The 21,351-nt window shown below is 40.0% G+C and overlaps 1 protein-coding gene across 3 annotated transcripts in view; it reads right to left on the bottom strand.

Annotated features, from left to right (window-relative positions):
* Nucleotides 1–21,351, bottom strand: part of osbpl10a (oxysterol binding protein-like 10a) — an 84,762-nt gene that overhangs the window by 24,849 nt on the left and 38,562 nt on the right. For all 3 annotated transcript variants that reach the window (XM_028596918.1, XM_028596919.1, XM_028596920.1), the window contains 2 exons: nt 16,096–16,336; nt 11,192–11,322 (listed from right to left, as the gene is read on the bottom strand). In XM_028596918.1, coding sequence (XP_028452719.1) covers nt 11,192–11,322; nt 16,096–16,336 — 372 coding nt within the window. The remainder of the gene's footprint in view (nt 1–11,191; nt 11,323–16,095; nt 16,337–21,351) is intronic.

Raw genomic sequence — 21,351 nt, 5'->3', positions numbered from 1 at the left:
TCAGCTTGCAGTAGTCACCTCTTTTTCAGGAACTCATGGGCGGCTGTCTTACGCTCCACACATTTTTTGCAATCCCTCTCTTCTCTATCTCACACTCTCCCTCCATTCTTCATCTCTCTGTAACCGTCTTCTTCTCTGAATCAGGGCCAGTCTGACAGTTCCTTTCAACTGACTCCAATCTTATGTTTGATTCCTTCTTCCTCTCTCTTCCTCTGCCCTCGCACTCTGTCATCTCTGTCATTGTTTCTTCCATTAATTCACCCTCCCTTCCTTCATCTCCTCATTCATGCCATCTGCTATTCTGTTTCATCATAATCTTTCTCCTAACTGTTTCCTTATTTCCCCCCTCCTTCCTGTTCTCCTTTTTTCTCTTGCTTAAATACTTCTCAGTTGCTTTTTTTCTTTACTGTCTACTTCTCTTTATATCTTTCTCTCTCTGGCAAGTCATCAGGGGAGAGTGTGGGTGTCTACAGAAGGCTTAGATAGGGCATGTCTGCTCTGGCTCCCACTTCAAAGACTCATTTTCCTTCTTGGTTTGAACAGGCCAAACTTTGAGGACTTGTCCTTCATCACCTGCCGTCCTCTTTATCCTGTATCATCACCACTTACATTTTCACTCTTTTGTTTTTGTCAAAACAGCATCTGAGAAGCGGGGGAATAGTGTGATTGTATGAGACTCAACTCCTGAACCTTTTGCTATAAAATCATTATGTTCTCTCGTCTGAAATGTCCTCTTTCTAAATCTACCTTTGAAAGGGTGTATGTTAGAGTGGATTTCTCCTCCTTTGGGCACAGTTGAAAGAAAGACACTACAGTTTTGTTGTGCAAATTAAATTATCTGTCTCCACCCAGAGAAAAGTAGATTTTAATGTATGTGTTTTGTTTCACACCATTCTAAGTAAACCCTCAGCCAGCCATGTCTAAGTATCATTTCAAAATTACTTAATAACACACCTCCTGCCCAATAGTTTGACAACCACTGCCCGTGTGCTTTATATTTATCCTTTATTCAAATAGGAATCCCTGCCTAGAGGAGCAAGATATTTGATAAATTGATGGGTTTACAAGTAACACTAATGTGTGTGTGTTTTTTTAAGCTCAGCTTCCTCTGTTAAATGTCAGGTGGGTTTTTAATGTCAACTTTCGGGGAGCTATTAAAAAGTCTCTAAGGGTGTTGAGCATTTATCTCAAAGCTACTGTACAGGTTATTTCTAACTTGCATCGGCCATTTATATGTATTTAAAGTATACAAGTACTAACAAGACCTGTAGCAATTTTACACTGGTTAGCAGCTTTAAATACATTTAAATGGTCGCAGATGTCTGGACAGACTGCACTGCATTTACTGCTCTCCAATTAGGACATACAATAGGTTGTGCAGAGAAAAGACGCAACACTGAGTAAATGATCAACAATAGGTTCATTTTTTTTTTTTCATTTTAGGCTCAATGTTGTATTTTGAAACAGCTGAGCTAAATCAGCCCATGTTTTTTATGCCTGTACTGTGCCTGCAAACAAATGTCAGATTTACAGTAAAATATTATTGAAGCAGATCACACAATCCATCAGACTGAAGCAAAAGCAAAGTAGTGAATGCATAAAAGCCATGAAAGGCAACACAAGCAGTGGAGTGACAAAGTATTTTTTTAAAAAAAGTAAGAAAAACGGTTAATACAAATCCTTGAAAAAAAAAAAAGGGGGTTGGGAAGTGACCCAGATGCACAAGACACATATCTGCCACAAATAAAGCACAGGCTTAGAAATGCTCCACTTGAATGGTTGTAAATGAGAAAGCGCCAGAATCAGACCTCCCAAATCTCTCCCACTTCTTCAGAAAAAATGAGTCAAGTGGGGCTGTTGAGTTTCAGTGCCTCATGTATAAATTACATCAAGCAGTTTCATCAGCACAGCATCTGATGAGAGTATAAGAGATACAGCCGATGCAGACACAGTGGTTAGGTAGTCACTTACACAGACACACACATTGCTTACACAACGAAAAAGAAACTACACCATGAGTCATCCTGAGGCCATTTTGGGTGAAAAGTGGAACAATTTAACAGTAAAAATCTCCACATAGCTACAGTTTGAGACACTAAGCAGATAACAATAAGACTGCTGTTGTCTTTAACAATGGTCTGATGTCAAATCTTTACACTCACATACAATATATTAGCATATTGAAGGTAATCTTCACCAAAAAAATTTGTCGCTCCCTTTTCCTCTCTGCTAAAGGCTAGCGGCTAGAGGCTACATTAGTTGCCACAAGCATAATGCCACATTCATCGTTTAAACACCTTGTTCAGAGTGTTCATTGTTAACTGAGTTTGTTCTTGTTAATCCAGCGTAAATTGTTTACCCCTTTTTTAAGCAAAAATGACAAAATATTTACAGGTTCCACCAATTCAAATGAATGATTTTTTTTTTTATGTTAGTAAATTTTATATCTTTGGGGTTTAGACAGTAGAATAAACAAAACATCACCTTGGTCTCTTTTCCTCTATTTTAAGACATACAAGGGATCAAACAACTAATCAATTGATCAAGTAAAAAACAGCCCAAAGAATCAAATTAAAGGTTCAGTTGGTAATAACTTTTTATATTTACTTTTATTATTTGCTGAAACTGTCCCTATATCCTGACAGAACTAAATCAATCAGTAAAAAAAATCATGTTCCTCTGCCTCCTCCTGGTGCTAAGAAAGTTTGCCCCAGTTGGTCAGCCGGTGGGCGGTGCTTGGTTTTGGCTATTGTTTTCAACATCTCGCCCGGCTCACAAACTTTTTCATTTCACATTTAAACAGTACACTAAAATATGTTTCTGAGGCAAGACAGGCAATGCAGTAACAGAATCTTATTTGAATATTTGATCACAACTGCCTCGTTTGACAGTTTGATCGGGACTCTTTTCCTGCTATTGTATTAAATTGCTGTGAGCTGGCAGAACATAACGTAGCCTAATCTCGGAGGTTATTCCTTCAGAGCGCTCAATGTGACAAAATCTCAGAGTTCAACCGGGCAGATACATCAGTTTTCATCAGACTCACCCTGGGTCGGGTTAATTAAGTTGCCAAAATAACCCCGCAAATCAAATCCATAATTCACCATTAACAATCAAGCCACTAAACCTGTATGGAAATGAACACGTCTGCTGAAATGTTAAATTCATTAACGATCCGACACGAGTCATCTCTCTCTCTCTCTCTCTCTCTCTCTCTCTCTCTCTCTCTCCGCGAGTGCGCATGCACACACACACACACACACACACACACACACACACACACACACACACACACACACACACACACACACGCGGTCCAGTTCTGGTGGTTGATGAACGCAGATATGTGCTCATTAGTTCTCAGTTCGGGCAGGTTGGGTAGCGCACTGCCATGAGTCCATGAGGCTAATGTCTGATTACTCCACATTTTTATATAAAATAATAAATATTTTGTGATTACATTCTGAATCTGCAGCGTTCTCTGTCAGGTAAATACAGTAGTAGGCTACAATAGTCTCTGATGTAGAAGTAGCCTACACTGTAAGTAAGTAGGCTATGAAGTGGAGTTGCATATTAAGTGGTTTGGGGTCCTTCTGTAAGTCATTTTTGGGGTACAATTTGGTTTTGATGAATTCTACAAGCAGCAATACCACAGGCCAAGTAATTGCCCGTTCCAAACAGGCACGTTTTCAACGGGCACTGCACTAGTTTATACAAACGTAACAAAATGTCTCTGTACGTGTTTGAAAAACAGAAGTTTTAATTTGAAAATTGTGACGACTCTAATAGAAGTGGAGTGAGAGACAAAGGAGAAAGTATTTTCCAACAGGCATATGACATTTCCAGTTTCCTAATCTAAATCTCGAGGTCAATAAAAGAGTGGATTACAGAGAGTGAGTCATGGGTTGTTATTTTCCACACTCAGCTGAGAACACGCTGCTCTTTGATGTTTTGACTCCAGGTCTAACGGATCCTTCATGCCTGTTAATAAGACTTTAGGCTCCATCATATAATCACTTTTTATTATTTTAGCTGTGCACGTTTAGAAGCAAAACAAATGTTATTACTTAAGTTCAAATAAGTTCATTATTCCATGGCAGGTTGCAACTACAAATACAAAGATTATTAGACACTAATGGCAAGTCTGTTCATGTGTAAATCTCCCTCTGGAAGTGCAACAGACTGGATCTTAAAGAAAAAGAGCTGCACATCAGAGGACTGTGCTGCCCCCTGCTGGAATAAAGTAGAAATTATGACTTTCACTCAAAGATAGAGGGAAAGAAGAGTTTTTAGCTCAAAATGTAGACAAGGACATAAGAGAAAGGAAATATAACCATCTTTTGATATAACTGATCTTGTTTTGTTATAACTGTTATTTTTCCTCATGTTTTTATGGAGGATTTCCATCTTTTTATAAAGCTTTTTTAAAGAAAAAAGGAATTTAACAAATGCAAAAATCAAATCAAATCTATCTTTAACAGACAAACCTGGATATCAAGAAATAAAAGCACTCAACCAACAGGCACACATAGGAAGGAAGATTTACTTTACTCTGCCTTTCTTTGTTAATACAGAACTGACTGAAGGTCTGTCATTAACTTCCTGTTCTCCAGCAGCAGCTTATATCCATAGTAATAAAGTGGACAGGTCTAATGCGTGGCAAGGGAGTGCACCGGTGCTGTTGCAAATGCATAAACCAACTGGATTTCTGCAAGCGCAAGCAATTTGTCCTCCATTTTCCCACAGTCACGCACAGGCACCCATGCTTACTCTTGCTGGCTGCATACTAGGACTGAATATCAAACGCCACTGTGGTGCTACATAATTCAAATAGCAAACCTTTATTATTCTGGGGTAATGTATTTTCTTCCTTGCACTCAAGACTACTCACAAGATTACAGGGGAAATGGTTAACTGGCAAACATCCAAGATTATAAATTGAAGATTAGATCAGGAACTGGCCTTCAGTGGTATCAGACCTGGAAATAGTGCCCATTATTTAAGGTGGGGGGATATCTGATAAAAAGAACATTTCATTAATGCAAGTACTGTCTCTTGTTTCTATTGGCTGCATTCTAAGAACACATGTCAAATACCATATTTAAAATGGTGTTGGTCAGAAACCTCCTGATTCAGTGACCCCGAAGCATTTTGCAGTTAACTGCAGTCTAGTCTCGCATTGCCAGACCTTTATCCACAGCGCTGAGGAGGAGGGTCTGGCGAGTCCACACAGCATTCCGGCATTGGAGAAAAACATGCTCTGGATTATTGGCATTTCTTTAAACCAATCACAATCGTCATGGGCGGCACCTCTGCAAAATAGCCTTGGGAAGGAACTTATTTTGGTGGGACATTCAAAAGTTGTTTTAGTCTTGCAACATAATTTACCTTGCAGAGATCTGAGAAAAGGTTAAGGGGTTGATAGAATGCAAAACCGATTTTACCTTGTCATAGTTTAATAATGACAGTTTGGTGGGAAAATAGGACATGCATAGAACCTCAAAATCCCATTGACACCTCTTTCCTCTGCAAATCTCACAATTTGTAACTGCCTCTGAAAACGGGCAAATCTCAACGAGCCTCCTAGTTGACATCAACTCGGCGGCTCCTCCTCATTTGGCTCTAGTCTCTTTCTTTGTCACGCCCCAACATTTACATAGGCTACACAACTGACCTGAGATCAGGTAGTCTTCTGAATCTAGGTCACGCAGATCTCTGCTATTCCATGAAAAAAATTCACTTCAGAAACTTTTTTATGCGAGAAATCAACTATGTAAAGCTCAAATATGGGCTGAAAATTGATGGCTAATTGCAAATTTTGTCCGACTGTGTGTCCTAGTTCAGCGGCCGGTGCTGCCTGGGTTGCTACATCGCTGCCCTGCCTGTCTTCCTTCACGGACCCTTTATCTTTATTAATGACAAGCATGACTTGGCATTACTCACTACTGGAGCACAGTATCCTAATAGCACTCTTTAGTGGGAAGAAACATACTGACTGTGGCAGGAATGTCAATGCATATGGTTGGCTCAGCCCCCCTGAATCATAACTGCCATAACATTGTCTGAAATGTCTTTAAAGGTGCCAAATCACCATTATGAGCTGCTCTCCCCCCCTTGCGCCTAATTGTGCACCATGAAGTATGTTGAACAGCTTGACAATTAGCTGTAAATGGGTTTCCATAGCCACGCTGTAATACCCATTTTACACTCACATGTCAATAGAAAATGTTCATTAATACGACAGATTACATCACACCTCCAGATTAGATTTAGCTGCCAGCAGGGTGCTGCTTCACTGCTCATGTTAAGGGTAAAATGTCCCTCACTGTCCCCTGTACTTTGATTTGTGGTTAGATTTAAACGTGGGTCAGCCCATTATAGGATATGAGTGTTTAACAGACGGTTCCCTTAATGTTTAACAACAGAGATTTATGACAAATAATCATCCAAGTTTAACATTTGACAGAAAGGCTATTATTTGCAGGCGTGGCAGTAAATGCTGCCGAGATGACACTTGCCCCATTAATCTTCATATTGTTATTCACAGCTGAGGATTCCATTATTCTGCTATTCAATAATAGGATGAGAAAGATCAATGTGATTCATGTAACAGAGGAACATATATTGTTTTACATCTATGGATGGAGGTGTGTTTACATGATGCTCAAATGAACAACCGACGTTACTAGTGACCATCAGGTGACCATTCTGTTGCTATAACAACACCTACTGGAAAAGTTCCATACTGTAGCAGTTTAGAACTTTCTAAGTGACTGTTAATTTACTTTCACTGTGTATTTTACTATTTTTACTTTCACTGTGGTGGATTCATTATTGAGTTGTTTATTTCACTGGTGATACCTGTTTCTTCCTGGCATAAGGGACAATGTCACTAATTTGACGTCTACGTATACTTTCTTATAAGTTTTCTTGATACCATACTTATTCATTTTTTTACAATACCTTTGGTCTAATAACTCGTGTTTATTGTATAACCAGCTGCTGTTTTATAGCATTTTAATTTTCCAATGTTTGTATTTATATGTCTGTGTTTATTTTTATGTTGGTTGGTTGGCTTATTTCTTTTGTGAAGCATTTGGTGACATTCTGCTTTTGAAAGGTGCTATATAAATTTTAAGTTACTTACTTACCTACATTTTAAGTTACTTACTTACCTACTGTGGACATACAAAGAAAAAGAGAGTTAATGTTTAAAAAACACAAGTCTTTGGAAGCCAAACAATCATGTTTACACCTGTTACAATTAACCTTTCCCTCAGCCTGCCTTGCATTCTTCAACTACAGATTATGGGTCTACACAGATGACAAATATGTCACAGAGAGAGACTGTTTCCTGGGTTTACACAAAAATGACTGACTTAGTGCAGAAGGCATGAGTCTAAAAAAACGCCTGCCCCTTGCTGTTTGATTCTGAGAGACTGAAAATAAAAACTAACATGCTGATGTTTTAAATAACTGAAACATGTTTCAGCTATTAACTGAAGATAATTAGTATCCATGGAAACAAGAAAAACACACCATCAAAAATAACGCAAATAAAAATTATTTTCTTTAAGGTGGATACTGTCCTTTGAAGTTAAAGGTGCAATATGTAATCTGACAGCTAGTGTTTAAAATAGTTACTGCAGTACAAATTCAAAATACTGGAGAGAGTTGTCTCCCCCACCCCTTCTACCCAGACTCGACGTTCGCGGATGTTGCCAGGCTGAAATCGCAGGATCCATAGTCTCACTTTGCCAGACCCTCCTCGAAAGCGCACTGAAGGAGCATCCACAACAATGTTGTTAGACGCTTGTCCTCTCCACCTGAATGAACACACTTTATTGGCTTAGAATTACAGCAACAATCGCTAAACACACTGCAAACTCATGGTCATAGCTTCCCGATTTACAGCCCCCGTCTCTTGTCTTAAAATAATTCACCGTTGTCGGCTACGGCCGCTGAACATGCAACATGTTGTAAACAGCCGTGGCCCGCTTGCCTGGTCCTCTGATGTTAGCAGGGTTAGCATGGCGGCATTAGCCAGGACCACTGGCTGTGTCGCAATTTGTTTTTGCGAGTAACCAACTCGGATACTCTATATAATAAAGCTATATAATTTAATATGAGTACACAAATGTTGAAATGACATAAAGGGCCCTATTTTAACGATCTGAAACGCAATCAAACGTGAAACACAATAGCTTTGTGGGCGGATCTCGGGCGCTGTTGCTATTATAACGGCGGGATAAATGACTCTTGCGCCCGACGCAAATCTAAAATGGGTTGGTCTGAAGTAGCTAGGTGTGGTTTGGGCGTAACATGAAAATAATCAATCAGAGCATCATCTCACATTCCCTTTAAGAGCAGGTGCGCTTGTTCCATGGCGGATTGCTATTATGACGGCGGATTGGCCTGGCGCACGCCAGCAGGAGCTGTCCGAGATGCGGCAAAGTAATAATTGCCCGTCTTGGCCGGGAGGCAATGTTGCTGCCGCCTTTCGGGGACATCTTCTCAAGTCTGGAGAGGATTGCTGCAGTCATGGAGCGTGGGCCTCCAAACGCACCACCTGCACCTGTTGTGCCCCTTCCTCCTCCGTCCACTCCATCTCCGTCCACCCGCTCCACCAGGAGCACACTGAGTGTCCAATCCCACCGTAGTTCTACATCACATCTCCTTAAGTCCTCTAATATTTCCTAATTTATGTCAACACATCCATGATTCATGGAAATGTTGTGTAAAACACAACAAGCCACAAAGAATGCTGCGACTTTTTGAGGACTGTACTGTAAAGTGCCTCCTGATCTATCCAAACACCTAAAGCGCATTTTCAGTAATATTTTTCTTTTTCATGCTACATTATGGCCAAGCATGTGCCCCTAAAATAGCATCTGAATAACGCGCTATTGACTCTAGACTAGCGCCACTGACTTTAGACCAGGTTTTTCCTGGTCTGTGGCGGAATTGTTTTCTGAAACTGCAAAATAGCACCAGTGAACTTTTGCGCCGGAACAAGCCTCATCTTTTTGCTAAACGGGAGCACAAATACATTCCCTAATTTACCGACGTGCGTCTGTGGAGGGAAAAGTCCGCTGCGCGTCGGGTGCAAAATAGGAATGATACATGCAAGATGTAGCAAGATAGGGCCCAAAATGCCCGTCTCTTGTAGCCGTGATAAATTAGCCTGAAGCTAATGCTTAGCTACCTGTTCAGGAGGAAATTAGGCAACTCTGCGTCCTTTTGGGCTCTAAGCTGTCTCCATCTTTCAAATACATCTCCAATATTTACCCGGGGTTTGTAACGTATCTGGTCACGCAACTGTTAGAAACATTTTTTTTTAGGTCGGGTAGAATTTATCTCCGTTGATCCAGTTAGTTTTTTTGCTGCTTTCATGGCTGTACTAACGTTACAGCTGTAGCGCGCTGGGTTTATGTTTTTACAGGTATATCTGCCTGGCTGTCAAACTGGGCAGTTGATAACACCACACAGGCCAAAACACAACCAGAAATTCCGTCACGGAACGGAAATTTCAAAAGGAGAAAATACAGCATTGGCATTGTTGTCAGAAAAGATAGTATTTCAACTTAGCATGTTTCCTTAATATCTGATGACAAATTGGGGTCATTTTTGGATTTATTACAGTAAATATATTACATATTGGACCTTTAATAATCAGCATTTTTACAAAATTATTAAGATGTCCGCTTTCCATTTGGAACAGAAAGCAAAACCCTCTAAGCCTCACACTTTTACTTGCCCTTCTTTCTCTCCACCCAACTGACAAACATTTACGTCAGAGTCACGGGGCCTCTATTTCCTGTCAATGAAACAGGGTGGTCTGGACAGCCCCTCTCTGCAGCAGGCAGGCAAGGCAGGAATTCACGAAGCCCCTCCTGGGATCGGCTCAGTTCCAGCTTTATACTGTGTGACCCACTTATTTGACAGCAGCTCTGTTAAAACTTTCAGAAGCGATGAGTCCTTTTCATGCTGGGCAACAAGGGCAAACATGAGAAAATGAAAAGAAAGTGGGGCAGAATTCCAGAAAACTACTGCCTCAACATCATCACTAGCACAGATTTGTTCACAGTCAGCTTCATCGTTTTAAGATCTGTTTTTTTTTAAATGGTAAAGCATTTAAAGCAAGCACAGCTTCAAAGTCTTTTGGAAAGTCTGACATCAAATACTTAAAGACTTAGTTGCTGATCAGCAACCTATTTAATGCCTTTTTAAATTAGGTCTATGTTTGTTTATGGTTTGATGAATTTTCTAAAAACAAAACTCGTAATTGTAATTTTTTTTTTAAGCTGTCCTTGAACATATGAACAAAGATACATTCCCTGCCTGCAATCGTTGCTTTCAAATAAAAACCATTTACCTCCAAAAATAATGTCCACTTTTTATGAGCCAAGCAAAACTAGGCCTGTTATCAGCTTTGTGACGAGGTGTTTTCAGGTAATCCAATGGTTTTGAGAGAATTTTCTCTACCAATAAATGATCACTTAATCTACAAATGTATTTCAAAGATTTACCAAATTTGGAGATACATGGTTTTGACTGAACAGCGACAAAACACATTATCATGTGATAATAATGTAACTGTTATGGATGTTCCTAACGACTAATATCACTGACGTTCAAACATGCATAATTTTGTTCGAGAAAAACCATCAGATGGTTAAGATTCATTTCCCAGTGGGATTTAATGCTTGTAGGGGCGTCGTGGTAGAATAATGTTTACAATGCGTACCATATAAATGCAATGTTTGCGGTTCGATTCCAGCCCGTGACCTTTGCTGTATGTCATAACCCTTTCTCTCTCCTAATGTTTCCTGTAACTACAGTCACTATACAATAAAGGCAAAACATCACAAACAAAATGTCCACGTCCTACACTCTTATGCCTTGCTGCATACACCTCCAACCTTGTACAAAAGCATCAACCAAATGAGTAAATGTAAAATGATTTTCTTAACAACTCTAACCTCCCAGAAACACGATCCCCATCAGAAATCACAGAGGACAATACTTCAATTCCACTATCACCTAGATTAGACCCACAGTGTTCTGGGTCCCACGTCTGAGACACTATAAACTTCAACAGATCTCTAACAGACAAAGACAACAGGGGAAGAAGGAAGAGCAAGAAGGAGAACCAAGGTGATGTTTGGCACCATGATGTAATGTTTCTCACCTCAGCACCATGGGACAGACTCCTTTTCCTGAGGGCCGGAGAGGGCTCGGTTGATCGTAGAGGAGTCAGACCTCCGTTCTTCAACTGCTCCCCTGAGGGCGACTTTGGTACAGTCCACACAGGAACACCATCTGAAAAACGACAAAGTTAGTTAACAACAAAGTTAACAACAGTGACAAGGAGATACTTGGGATTAGCTATTGTTTGATTTGTACTCTTGATTTGTGTGTATTAATGCTCGATTTTGGGTTGGATGAAATTGATAATAAGAATGAAAGCGGGAACACGGAGACAACTCATATTGCACTCTATACGTTCATTTCTGACATTCTGACGTTCTCCTAAATGACAGTGAAGTGAGGGTGTGTTATTAACAAAGACTAGACATCAGGAAATTGTGTGTGTGCCTGTGTGTGTGTGTCTGTTTAAATTTAATATTTGTATCCTGGCCTTGTTATATATTGACTCAACTAAGGTCAGACATGCAGAAATGATAATTCATTTTGACTCTGAGCCACAAACAATAAAATATTCTGCAGAAATATTATAACTCTACATTCTGTCCTGCTGTACCTGAGCCTTGAAACAATATCATGCCAGTTATAGTGTACTTTGGACCGCTGGAGGAAAAGTGAACCCCCAAAGTTATTGCAATGACTTTAGTTATGATATATGATATATTTTGATATTAGGAGGAAGAATATTTTCTCAATATTGCCATGTTGATTTCAATCACATCTAGCAATTGCCAGTTTTAGAGTTGCCTTGAGTTTGAATTACAGCTCAATAAATTACAAAATGACCACCACCTCGGACACCCTTCTAACGTTGTGCTTCTCCAAAACTGTATTTAATGCAGAGCTAATTCACTGATCACATTTTGTATTTCCAGACTTATCAGAAACTAAAGATAATGTGGTCAGCTGTCCTTTAAATAAAAAATAACTTGAACCAAGCTACAAGTTTCCTCATTTAACCCTTGTGTTGACTTCGGGTCAAATTGACCATCATATGGGACGTAGAAATAAGCGCTAAAAATGTGTAGATGAAAAATTAAATAATTTAAAACGTTGGAAAAAGCAAAAATAAAAGAAAAAAAGGCGTCAAAAACGTCGGGAAAAAAAGTGTTTTTTTCAAGGTTGACAGGAAGACAACCCAAGGGTTAAAAGCTTCTTATATAAATCACCGTAGTAGATCACATTTCAAAGTACTGTAAATGGATTGGTACTACAGGCTATTCTCCTCTCCAGCCCCAACACTCAAATTGGGTTAAAAGTCTAATGCACCAACAGGCCATTCTATGATATCCATTAGTGAGAAGCAAGCTGTGCTGACATAGTTCAACATGTTGCAGTGCCTGAGGCGAGTCTGTCTCGACAAAATGTGCTGAAATAGCCCTAAGGCCGGGTCTCTACTTTGGTCAACAGACAGTTTGACTCACAGGAACCTAAAAAGTGTTAGTGAACCTTCTCCAGCAATACTGGACTCTCATACAATGGAGACATGAGCAGTAGTGGCTCCAGCCCAAGGTGAGTAAAGTGTGAGTGAGTTGTAAATACAGTGAAAATTGAATGTTTTGAAAAGGTTATTCTCAAGACATTTGGAGGTTAATAGGATCCTGAGAGTTCATTTCAAGATAGGGTTTTAGTGCAAACATTTCTGGAAATAGTTTGTGTGTGTTTACCAGTAGTTGCTTTACAAATACAATCTATGACATACTTTGATACTTTCTCTGAGATGTCACAATGAACACCAGAAGTAGAAACACTGCAGCGGGATGTCTGGGCCATTGGATAGAGGCATGCAGGTGAATCAAAAGGCCGTCGCAGATCAAACAGTGGAGAAACAAACATTCATGCAGTAGATGTTTCCAATGGCTTCACCTTCCATTTCTGGGCTGTGACATCAATTCAGATTTTGTGATGCTTTCACATCCAACTCTTACCCTACAAATCTACTTTCTGCTTCTCTCTTTATGTTAAGCTGTAAAGGGGTTAGTTAGCAAAGTAAATTTCCTTTATGGATTTTAATTTCCTTAAAGGAAAATGTTCTGCGTGTGGGGTAGAAGAGACAGAGGGTTGGGCTTCAAGCTCTTTATGGCAGTGACAGAGGGGACCTACAGAGAGCAGCAAAGATCCTTTACGATCAGTTATAATAATATTCTGTGTGGTTTGTGACTGGCAGGTTTTTGGTTGGAATTTACAAAGATCCTTCAAGTTCCTGCACTGTCTTTGCAATTACTAGAGTTGACTCAGATAAGCTGCTCTGGTTTTGTAGTAATAGGAGCCTGGAGGGACTAACGTGCCAGCCAAACTCAGTCCAACCTCATGCTCGGCTCTCTACCAAAGAGTTATCTTGCCCATGCAGTGGCAAAGCTTTCCTGTGTGGGCATAAGAAAACCATTCAACCAACCAACCGACCAGCCAGCCACTCCCTTTATCAGCTGCATCAAATCTTGATGCTGCTCAAAGCCACCCATCACTCGGCAAAACCGAGGATCCTAACAAAAAACTCCTCACTGAGGTGTGGGGGGTACATGCCGGAAGCGGGAAGCAGCTGGACCCCCACAGGACGTATCAGCCAGGCAGCGGAAGGAAAGAGGTTTGTACTTGCGGCCCGGTGGTCCCACTCCACACCACCCCCTGTCTGATGAACAGGTACAGGGCAGCGTGACTGTTGGCGCAAAGAGAAGACCAAAAGACTGTGAGGATCGGCAGATTTGCGGGTATCCGGCACCCACCCCAAACGAGCTTCCCAAAGTCATAGATGGACGTGGAACACAATTTCTTGGCTTAAATGCTCCACCAATAACATGCACCTTTAGGACCTAAAAGATGGCAGCAGTTACAATGGATTCCACTGGGGACCACAAAGTCACCACAAAAACATGCGTCAAAATCATCGATCCACTTTCGGCTGCTTATATGGGTCCGGGGCTCTGTGGCAGCAGCAAGGTAGCTAATACGGCCTTCTCCCTAGTCTTGTCATCCAGCTTTGCCTGGGGTGATCCCAAGGTGTTTCCAAGCTAAAGTAGATAGGATATGTCAGCCCTTCAGCATCTCCTGGGTCTGCCCCAGGTTCTCCAGTTGGACGTGCCTGGATTACCTCCACAGAGAGGTGTTTAGGAAGCATTCAAATCGGATGCTCGAACCACCTCAAATGACTCCTTTCAACAAGAAAGAGGAGTGGTGCTACACTGAGTTCCTTGCAGATGTTTAAGCTCCTAACTATATCTTGAAAGGTCTGTTCAGAGAAAGTGAGGTGAATTAGCATGGGGCAGCGCAAACTGAGACATCTAGGCTTATCCTGGGGATTTAGTTATTTAAACATAAACTGAAGGGAAATGTCAGAAAGAAATGGAGTTCCTGGTGAGTTCTGACATCAGACAGAGGCTGAGCTGCACGACACACTGAGTTCGTTACTATCTAGCTGACACCTAACAGTTGGTACATTGGCAGTTTGGAGTGAATCAACACGGAGTGCAAGAAAGGTTCAGTGTTCAAATTCGCCTCGCTTTCACACCTTTAGGTTGAGCCCAGCCGACTTGCAAAGAAAACTCATTTTGGCTGCTTGTACCCTTCGTTTTTTTCGGTGGAACAGCGTCAAAAATATTCACAGGAACTTCATAAACAACTCCTACAACACAATCCACTTCTTCAGTTTATTTAAAACAATCCTTGTTTTGCCAATAAAAAATGGGCTTTATTAGCCATTTAGTAACAATAAGTACAAGTCCATTTTGGATTTCTACATTTCAATGAAAGGTCCAGAACAGTTACTAAATGGATCTTGAGTTAAGATTGTTTTGTCAAAAGCAGAAAAGTGGAGTATGCTACATGTGTTTGAGACATTTCTAAGGACAACATGATTTATGGGTGGCCTTTGGGATCCATCGTAACTGCTGTAAATCTAAACTGACTACATCTGCCATCTTCCACAAAAAAGAGCACGCTACAAATTGTCAGAGGCAATGAGTATTTGGTGTTCAATATATTTTCAGTCGAGTATTACTTTTAAATCAGCTCTCGTCTTTCCTGGAGAAAACATTTATGGTGTTGTATTATATCAACTTAGCGACTGTAAATGGATAATAGATATTCTTCTGTATTTGGGGAAATAGGATTAGTCAACAACGTTTCATTGATTTTCAATTAGCTTTTTTGTATTTAGGGTCAACCTTCCACCTTTAGGCACTGTTCACTCATCCTAATCCTTAGTGTTATGCCAATAGAACCAGCCTCAGGTTGAAAATGGTTTAAATCGAAACAACTTTATTGGATCCATAGTGATCTGGCACAGAGATTGGTTAAACATGGCAGAGGTCTGACATTTTAGGCACCAGTGTGGATTCCTTAGGCAAAGACTCAATCCTTTGAGGAGATTTAAAAGTGCATAGTATTAGTCATAGGTTTACTCTTTCACACATAAACTCTGATTTTGTTCTGACATGCATGTACGGAAACAGTTGAAATGCTTTCAAGGATTCTGTAAATAATACTGACAATAAAATTATGTTCAAACACACTTCACATTCATGCTTGTACTTGGCACTGCCATTTTAAGGAGCAATTGGAATTTCAATGCAATTGACGACATTGAAGGGACACAATAATGAATTGAAAACAGCACAGTACAACACCAACAACTACAAACTATGACAAAAAACATATATGGAACAAAATAAAACAATTTAATACACAAATGCAACATTCAACAACACTGACTACAAACATTGAAGTTCATGGTACCCATCAGGCAGGGACAAGAACCACAGTCCAGCTGCCCCAGCTGGCCCTTGCCGCTGGGCTCTGGAAGAGGACACTGGAAAGACAAGAGGGATGGGGGAGATGGAGGGGTCGGGGGCTCCAGTAGCAGCACTGGAACAGGGCCAAGGGCGGACTCACCGGACGGGGCTCCATGGGCGGCGTAGTTGCACTGGGAGGCGTGGGACTGAGGTGGTGCTTGGCTGTGGCTTTGGGTCTGTTGGAGGATGTTCAGGCACTCTCCCAGGCAGCTGAGTGTGGCGGCCGACGTGGCTTTGAGCAGCAGCAGGTCCTGGTCCAGACAGGAGAGAGGGCCTCTGGTGGGTAGAGAGTCAATGGACTGCACCAGGTTCTTCTGTTGGCCCTCTGCTTGGGACATCACCTGGGGGACAACAGATATGTAGAGCATTAAGATACACAGTCAACAGTCACATTACCTAGAGATACAGTAGATAAGATTATTTTTACATGATATAGTATCAATTACTCACAGGTGGTGGATGGATGCAGATGTATATTAGCTGAGGCAATAAGTCATGTAACTGCATCTCTCAGCCAGCTTTACCAGACAATAATTTAAGACACATTACATTTAATGCAACATTAAAAACAATCCTGGACACTGGGTGGCTGTGAAATCTATACCCTTACCAGTGAGTAACTTTCAATATATCATTTAATATAAAAGAAACTATCCATTTCACTCTCACTCTACATTGGCGGGATTTACTCTTTCCTGATGTTTGCTATTCTATATCAGTCTATTTTTAACCATTCATGTTAAGGAACAAGAACTTCAGTGGGTAATTAAATGCATTTGCCTTTAAAAGATTAAGATGGTGGTATTTTAGGTTTTGAATAAAGTCTGCTAAAAACTACAGTGCCCAGCTGTTTATGGAAATTATATTTTTAGATGCTGAAACTATAGATCTGTGGCTCATTTTTAAATATTTATGTGTTAAGTTGGAACCAATGTGTTTGGGGCCAAATACAGGGTAGGGAAGTCAGAAAGTATTGAGAAAAACATTTATTTTTGGTCTTTTCATGGGATTTGTTGACAATAAGAAAATCTACATTACTGCAGCTTCATCCCTAAATGTGCATTTTCACAGTTGACACATGAATTGCAGACCTAATTAGTCGCAAGTCTAGGGTTTCATTGTGATAAGATGTGTCAAATCCTTAACAAATAAGATTAGCTTGTTTGCTTGTTAAAATACTTAAGAGGAAACTAGTTACCATGGTCACATGCCAAAGAACATTTTTTAAGACCATTCATTTATATTTGAATGCTTTTTGCAATCAAAATCTAGTATTTTCAAACAATAAATCTGTTTTCCCGATAACGCCTTTTAGGAAAATTATTTATCAAAGAATGGACAAAATCAATGGAATTCTGTTAAAAGTTTGTTTACTTGCAGCAAGTAGAGTCATTTTACAGCACTTCAGCATAAGTACAGAAGAATGACTCAAGATTGTTCACAACAGTGTCTTTTTAAAGGAGTTGGGAGTAAAGTTATTTATTCGGGTCATGCAATCAGTAGCTTTTCTTTTTATCTCTGGTCAGGCCCGGCATCTCCTCCACATTATGCGCTCTGCCCTCAGGGATGCCCTTCGCAAGGTCACTCAGCTTTCATGATTAACACATGAAAGACAGAAATATTAAAACAACTTGCACAACTATTTTGCAGCGGGTCCGTGCAGAGCTTAGCCCCGCCCATGACGATTGTGATTGGTTTAAAGAAATGCCAATAAACCAGAGCACGTTCTTCTCCGATCCCGGAATGCTGTGTGGACTAGCTCCGCACCATGTGGATGGTCTGACGAAGGGAGACTTGATACGACCTGGCAACGGGAGATATTTGTAGTCTGCTCAGCTCATAGAACTCAAAACAAAATTCACAGAGCGGAGTGATACTTATTGTTCAAAGGAATTAAACGGCATAGCTGTTTTATATGGTTATTATAAAATGGGCAGCTCACATCAAGCAATCCGATTGGTTCATAGCATGATATAAAAACCATATACAGCGGTTATGACGTCAAATTCCTTTTCACAATAAGTATCACTCCGCGTCTGAGAAAAACAACGCAAGACTAACAAACTGATAGCTGGTGCCATGGAGGGAAACTGTTCTACTACACACAGTGCTATGACACAGAGCTGGTTTAAAATCGACCAAGTAGCCCTTTAATTGTATGCTATATTTAGAATATTGCTGTCAGATAGCCCTTTTTGACCGAGAACTGAAGCTGTTATCTAACATTATGTACTCTTTAAAGCCACCAGACTCCTTTGACAAAAACAGTAATTTTACCTCACAAGGAGTACCTGTCTAATCAGACAGCAGGTCTGATTAGACAGGTAGGTAGTTGGTTTGTGTAATTATGTGCCTTTCTTTAGGGTTAAGCAAAATAAGTAGTCCATTCTAGTTGCTAGTGTAAGCTAAGACTTGAGTCCGTACCACGGCCTGTAGTGAGCCATTGCTTAATTAAGGACATCTCATTCTAAATGTACATTTTCATTTTCATTACCAAGGGTGCAGATACATGCATGATAGAAATAAATATTAATGTAACACTATATCTTCCACCTTCTCATACAGCTATACTGTTTTGCTTGTGTGTAGGAAGTGACACAACTTAACATTAATTCCAGAGGTGTCACCTCAGTCTTGACTACAGGCACAATCACCTGCTCTAAGACAGCATTGCCAAAAAAGAAACTGCTAAAACTCTTCAAACAAAAAAGTTCTCCCCTGTGCTCCTACAGAACATTTCTTCCTGAGAATTATATTTGTATGACTCACCTATTAGAGTCTAAATGTATCACAAAAAGTGGAGAAGACAGAGCTGGTTCTTGCTAGTGGGTAATAAGCTTCTCTTGGGGCTAATAAATCTGGGTTGTTTATCAGCCTGGAAATGTTGTATTCATTAATATTGTATGGCTTCACAAACACTCGTCCTCCACATGCACTTCAATAGCACATCTGTCACCCTGCCTCAGTACACAGAACTATTTGGGAGTCACTGAGAGCTGTTGTGGTGAGGTTATATGTGGCATACACATTCATGTAAAGGATTTTCTTTTCTTTTTTTTCTTGTTTAATTATGCAGCTATTTACTTATGTCGAATGTTGAATTCTTCAGGCACAGGAAGCTCAAATTGTTGTCTCCAATGCTTGTTAAAAATAGACTCTTAGTGTTCAGCATGCTGATATCATATCATTTTCACAGTGCCCTTCAAACAATAAGGACTTCACACAGGCATCTCTCTTGTTTTACATTTAAAACCCTCAGGAAATATGTTTCTGTGTCCCATTCATGATGGTAATTATTGTACTGCACTTTATACGGTGATAAAGTGCTGGATATAATAATTTGCCTTTATTTATTTTATTGTGTCAAGATATCATGGTAAACCATTTTCACGAGTAGGTGATAAATTAAATCTGACCATTCTGTTGCAGCATTAGATTATACATGGTTAAGAATTTATGTACTTTTGGAAAAGTTTGGATTTTGGCCATCTAAAGTGACCTAGCAAAAAGTGCTCTTACGTGCAATCCAATGCACACAATCATGTGACTGAAGAAGTTTGAGAGAGAGGCAATTCATTGTAGCCATTTTTGGTGAAAATATGACCTTAAAGTACTGAAGATATGGAAGGGGAGGCAAAAAATTGTTTCATACTAGATACATTTTTGGGTATTGCTTTTCAAGTTATATAGTCACATTTTTAATTAATTAATTAATTACACTCACTTTTATGTGTAGTACATTTTGTGCAAAATGCGAAAATGTAGGCATAAGCTTTAAGCTTAAGATTTAGAAGTATAGCTGTGTCTGTAGTGCATCAGTAATACCAGAAATCAGAGCTGCTTCAGGGTATATATTTACCAAAAGGGCCTTTACGGGTGGCAATGCCAGTTGGTGAGCAAATGTGTTGCTATACAACCTTAAGTAACTCTAAAAAAAAATAAAAGATAAGTAAAGCCCATTCCATGCTTAGAAATAACACAGCTCACTGGGTTTATAGTGCTCAATAAAATACAACCACCATTCTTAAAGACAAACATGGACAATCATGGAGAGAATTATTATTATGCCTGTGTCAAGAGAGACACACATACAGTAACATGAAGAAGATAAGTTAAAGAGATAAACAAGTCGTTTAAAGCAAAAACCTAAGCATACTGTACATGGCCAGGAAGAGAGAGAGCCACTATACTAAAACACACACACACACACACACACACACACACACACACACACACACACACACACACACACACACACACACACACACACACACACACACACACACACACACACACACACACACACACACACACACACACACTTATGTGGGTGACATGGGTCACTAATCAGGTGCCAGAGCCACCTTCAAGTTTCATTTAAATACGCATTAAATATGAATGTTTAATATAAAAACAAATCTTCCTGATCACAAACTTGCTCATAAATGTAACAATAGACATTTATATACATTTTGACAAAAATTAAGCTTGACTTTCTAAATAATGTGGCTCTCTGTATGTGAATAGTTATATCATTCATATTTCTTGTTATTGTTTGGTTTATACGCAGGTTACACTGTTGGACATGAACATAAAAGGAACACATAATTGCAAGAGACGTCTGCTACAAAGCTAAGTCAGTGGGTTGACAGTAATGGCAGCCACACACACAGCCACACACACACACACACACACACACACACACACACACACACACACACACACACAGCCACACACACACACACACACACAGCCACACACAGCCACACACACAGCCACACACAGCCACACACAGCCACACACACACACCTCTCTGGAGCCAACAGGACCAGTGATGCTTCCAGAAATAGCCTAACCCCAGTGATCCAGCTCTGCTGCTGCGGTGTAAGTGCCCAGTGGTGCTGCTGCACTGAGAGTCGAGGCGTTTGATGAGTTCACATCAGCCATGACAAGCTGGCTGAGGAGAGATGGTAATGTGGTCTGACTCCCACCGTCACACAGCCAGTGGAAAGACAGATGCATGCATGGATGGACAGAAGGATGGAAGGTGACATCATGACAATGGCCTGAGCATTCAAACCAAGATCTCACAAATATATTGGTACTTTAACGTTACCATGTGGAAGATTTTTAGTCTACACTTAATATATTTTACAAGTGTCAGTGCTGTGTATTTATTCTGTAAAAATGTTACAAACTGAAATGTATCAGGATACTATTTAAAAAACATAGATGGCTCCTGAAAATTATCAAACTAATGCCTCGAGGTTATGCCAACCTACAAAAAGAATTTGTTAAAATGCTCATTATTTTGTATTATTTGATATAAATAAATGAAAAACATACTATGCCACTA

The sequence above is a fragment of the Perca flavescens genome, chromosome 14 (assembly GCF_004354835.1).
Source record: "Perca flavescens isolate YP-PL-M2 chromosome 14, PFLA_1.0, whole genome shotgun sequence".
Classification (NCBI taxonomy): domain Eukaryota; kingdom Metazoa; phylum Chordata; class Actinopteri; order Perciformes; family Percidae; genus Perca; species Perca flavescens.
The sequence above is the reverse complement of the archived record's forward strand: the minus strand, read 5'-3'. Positions and strand labels throughout refer to the sequence as shown.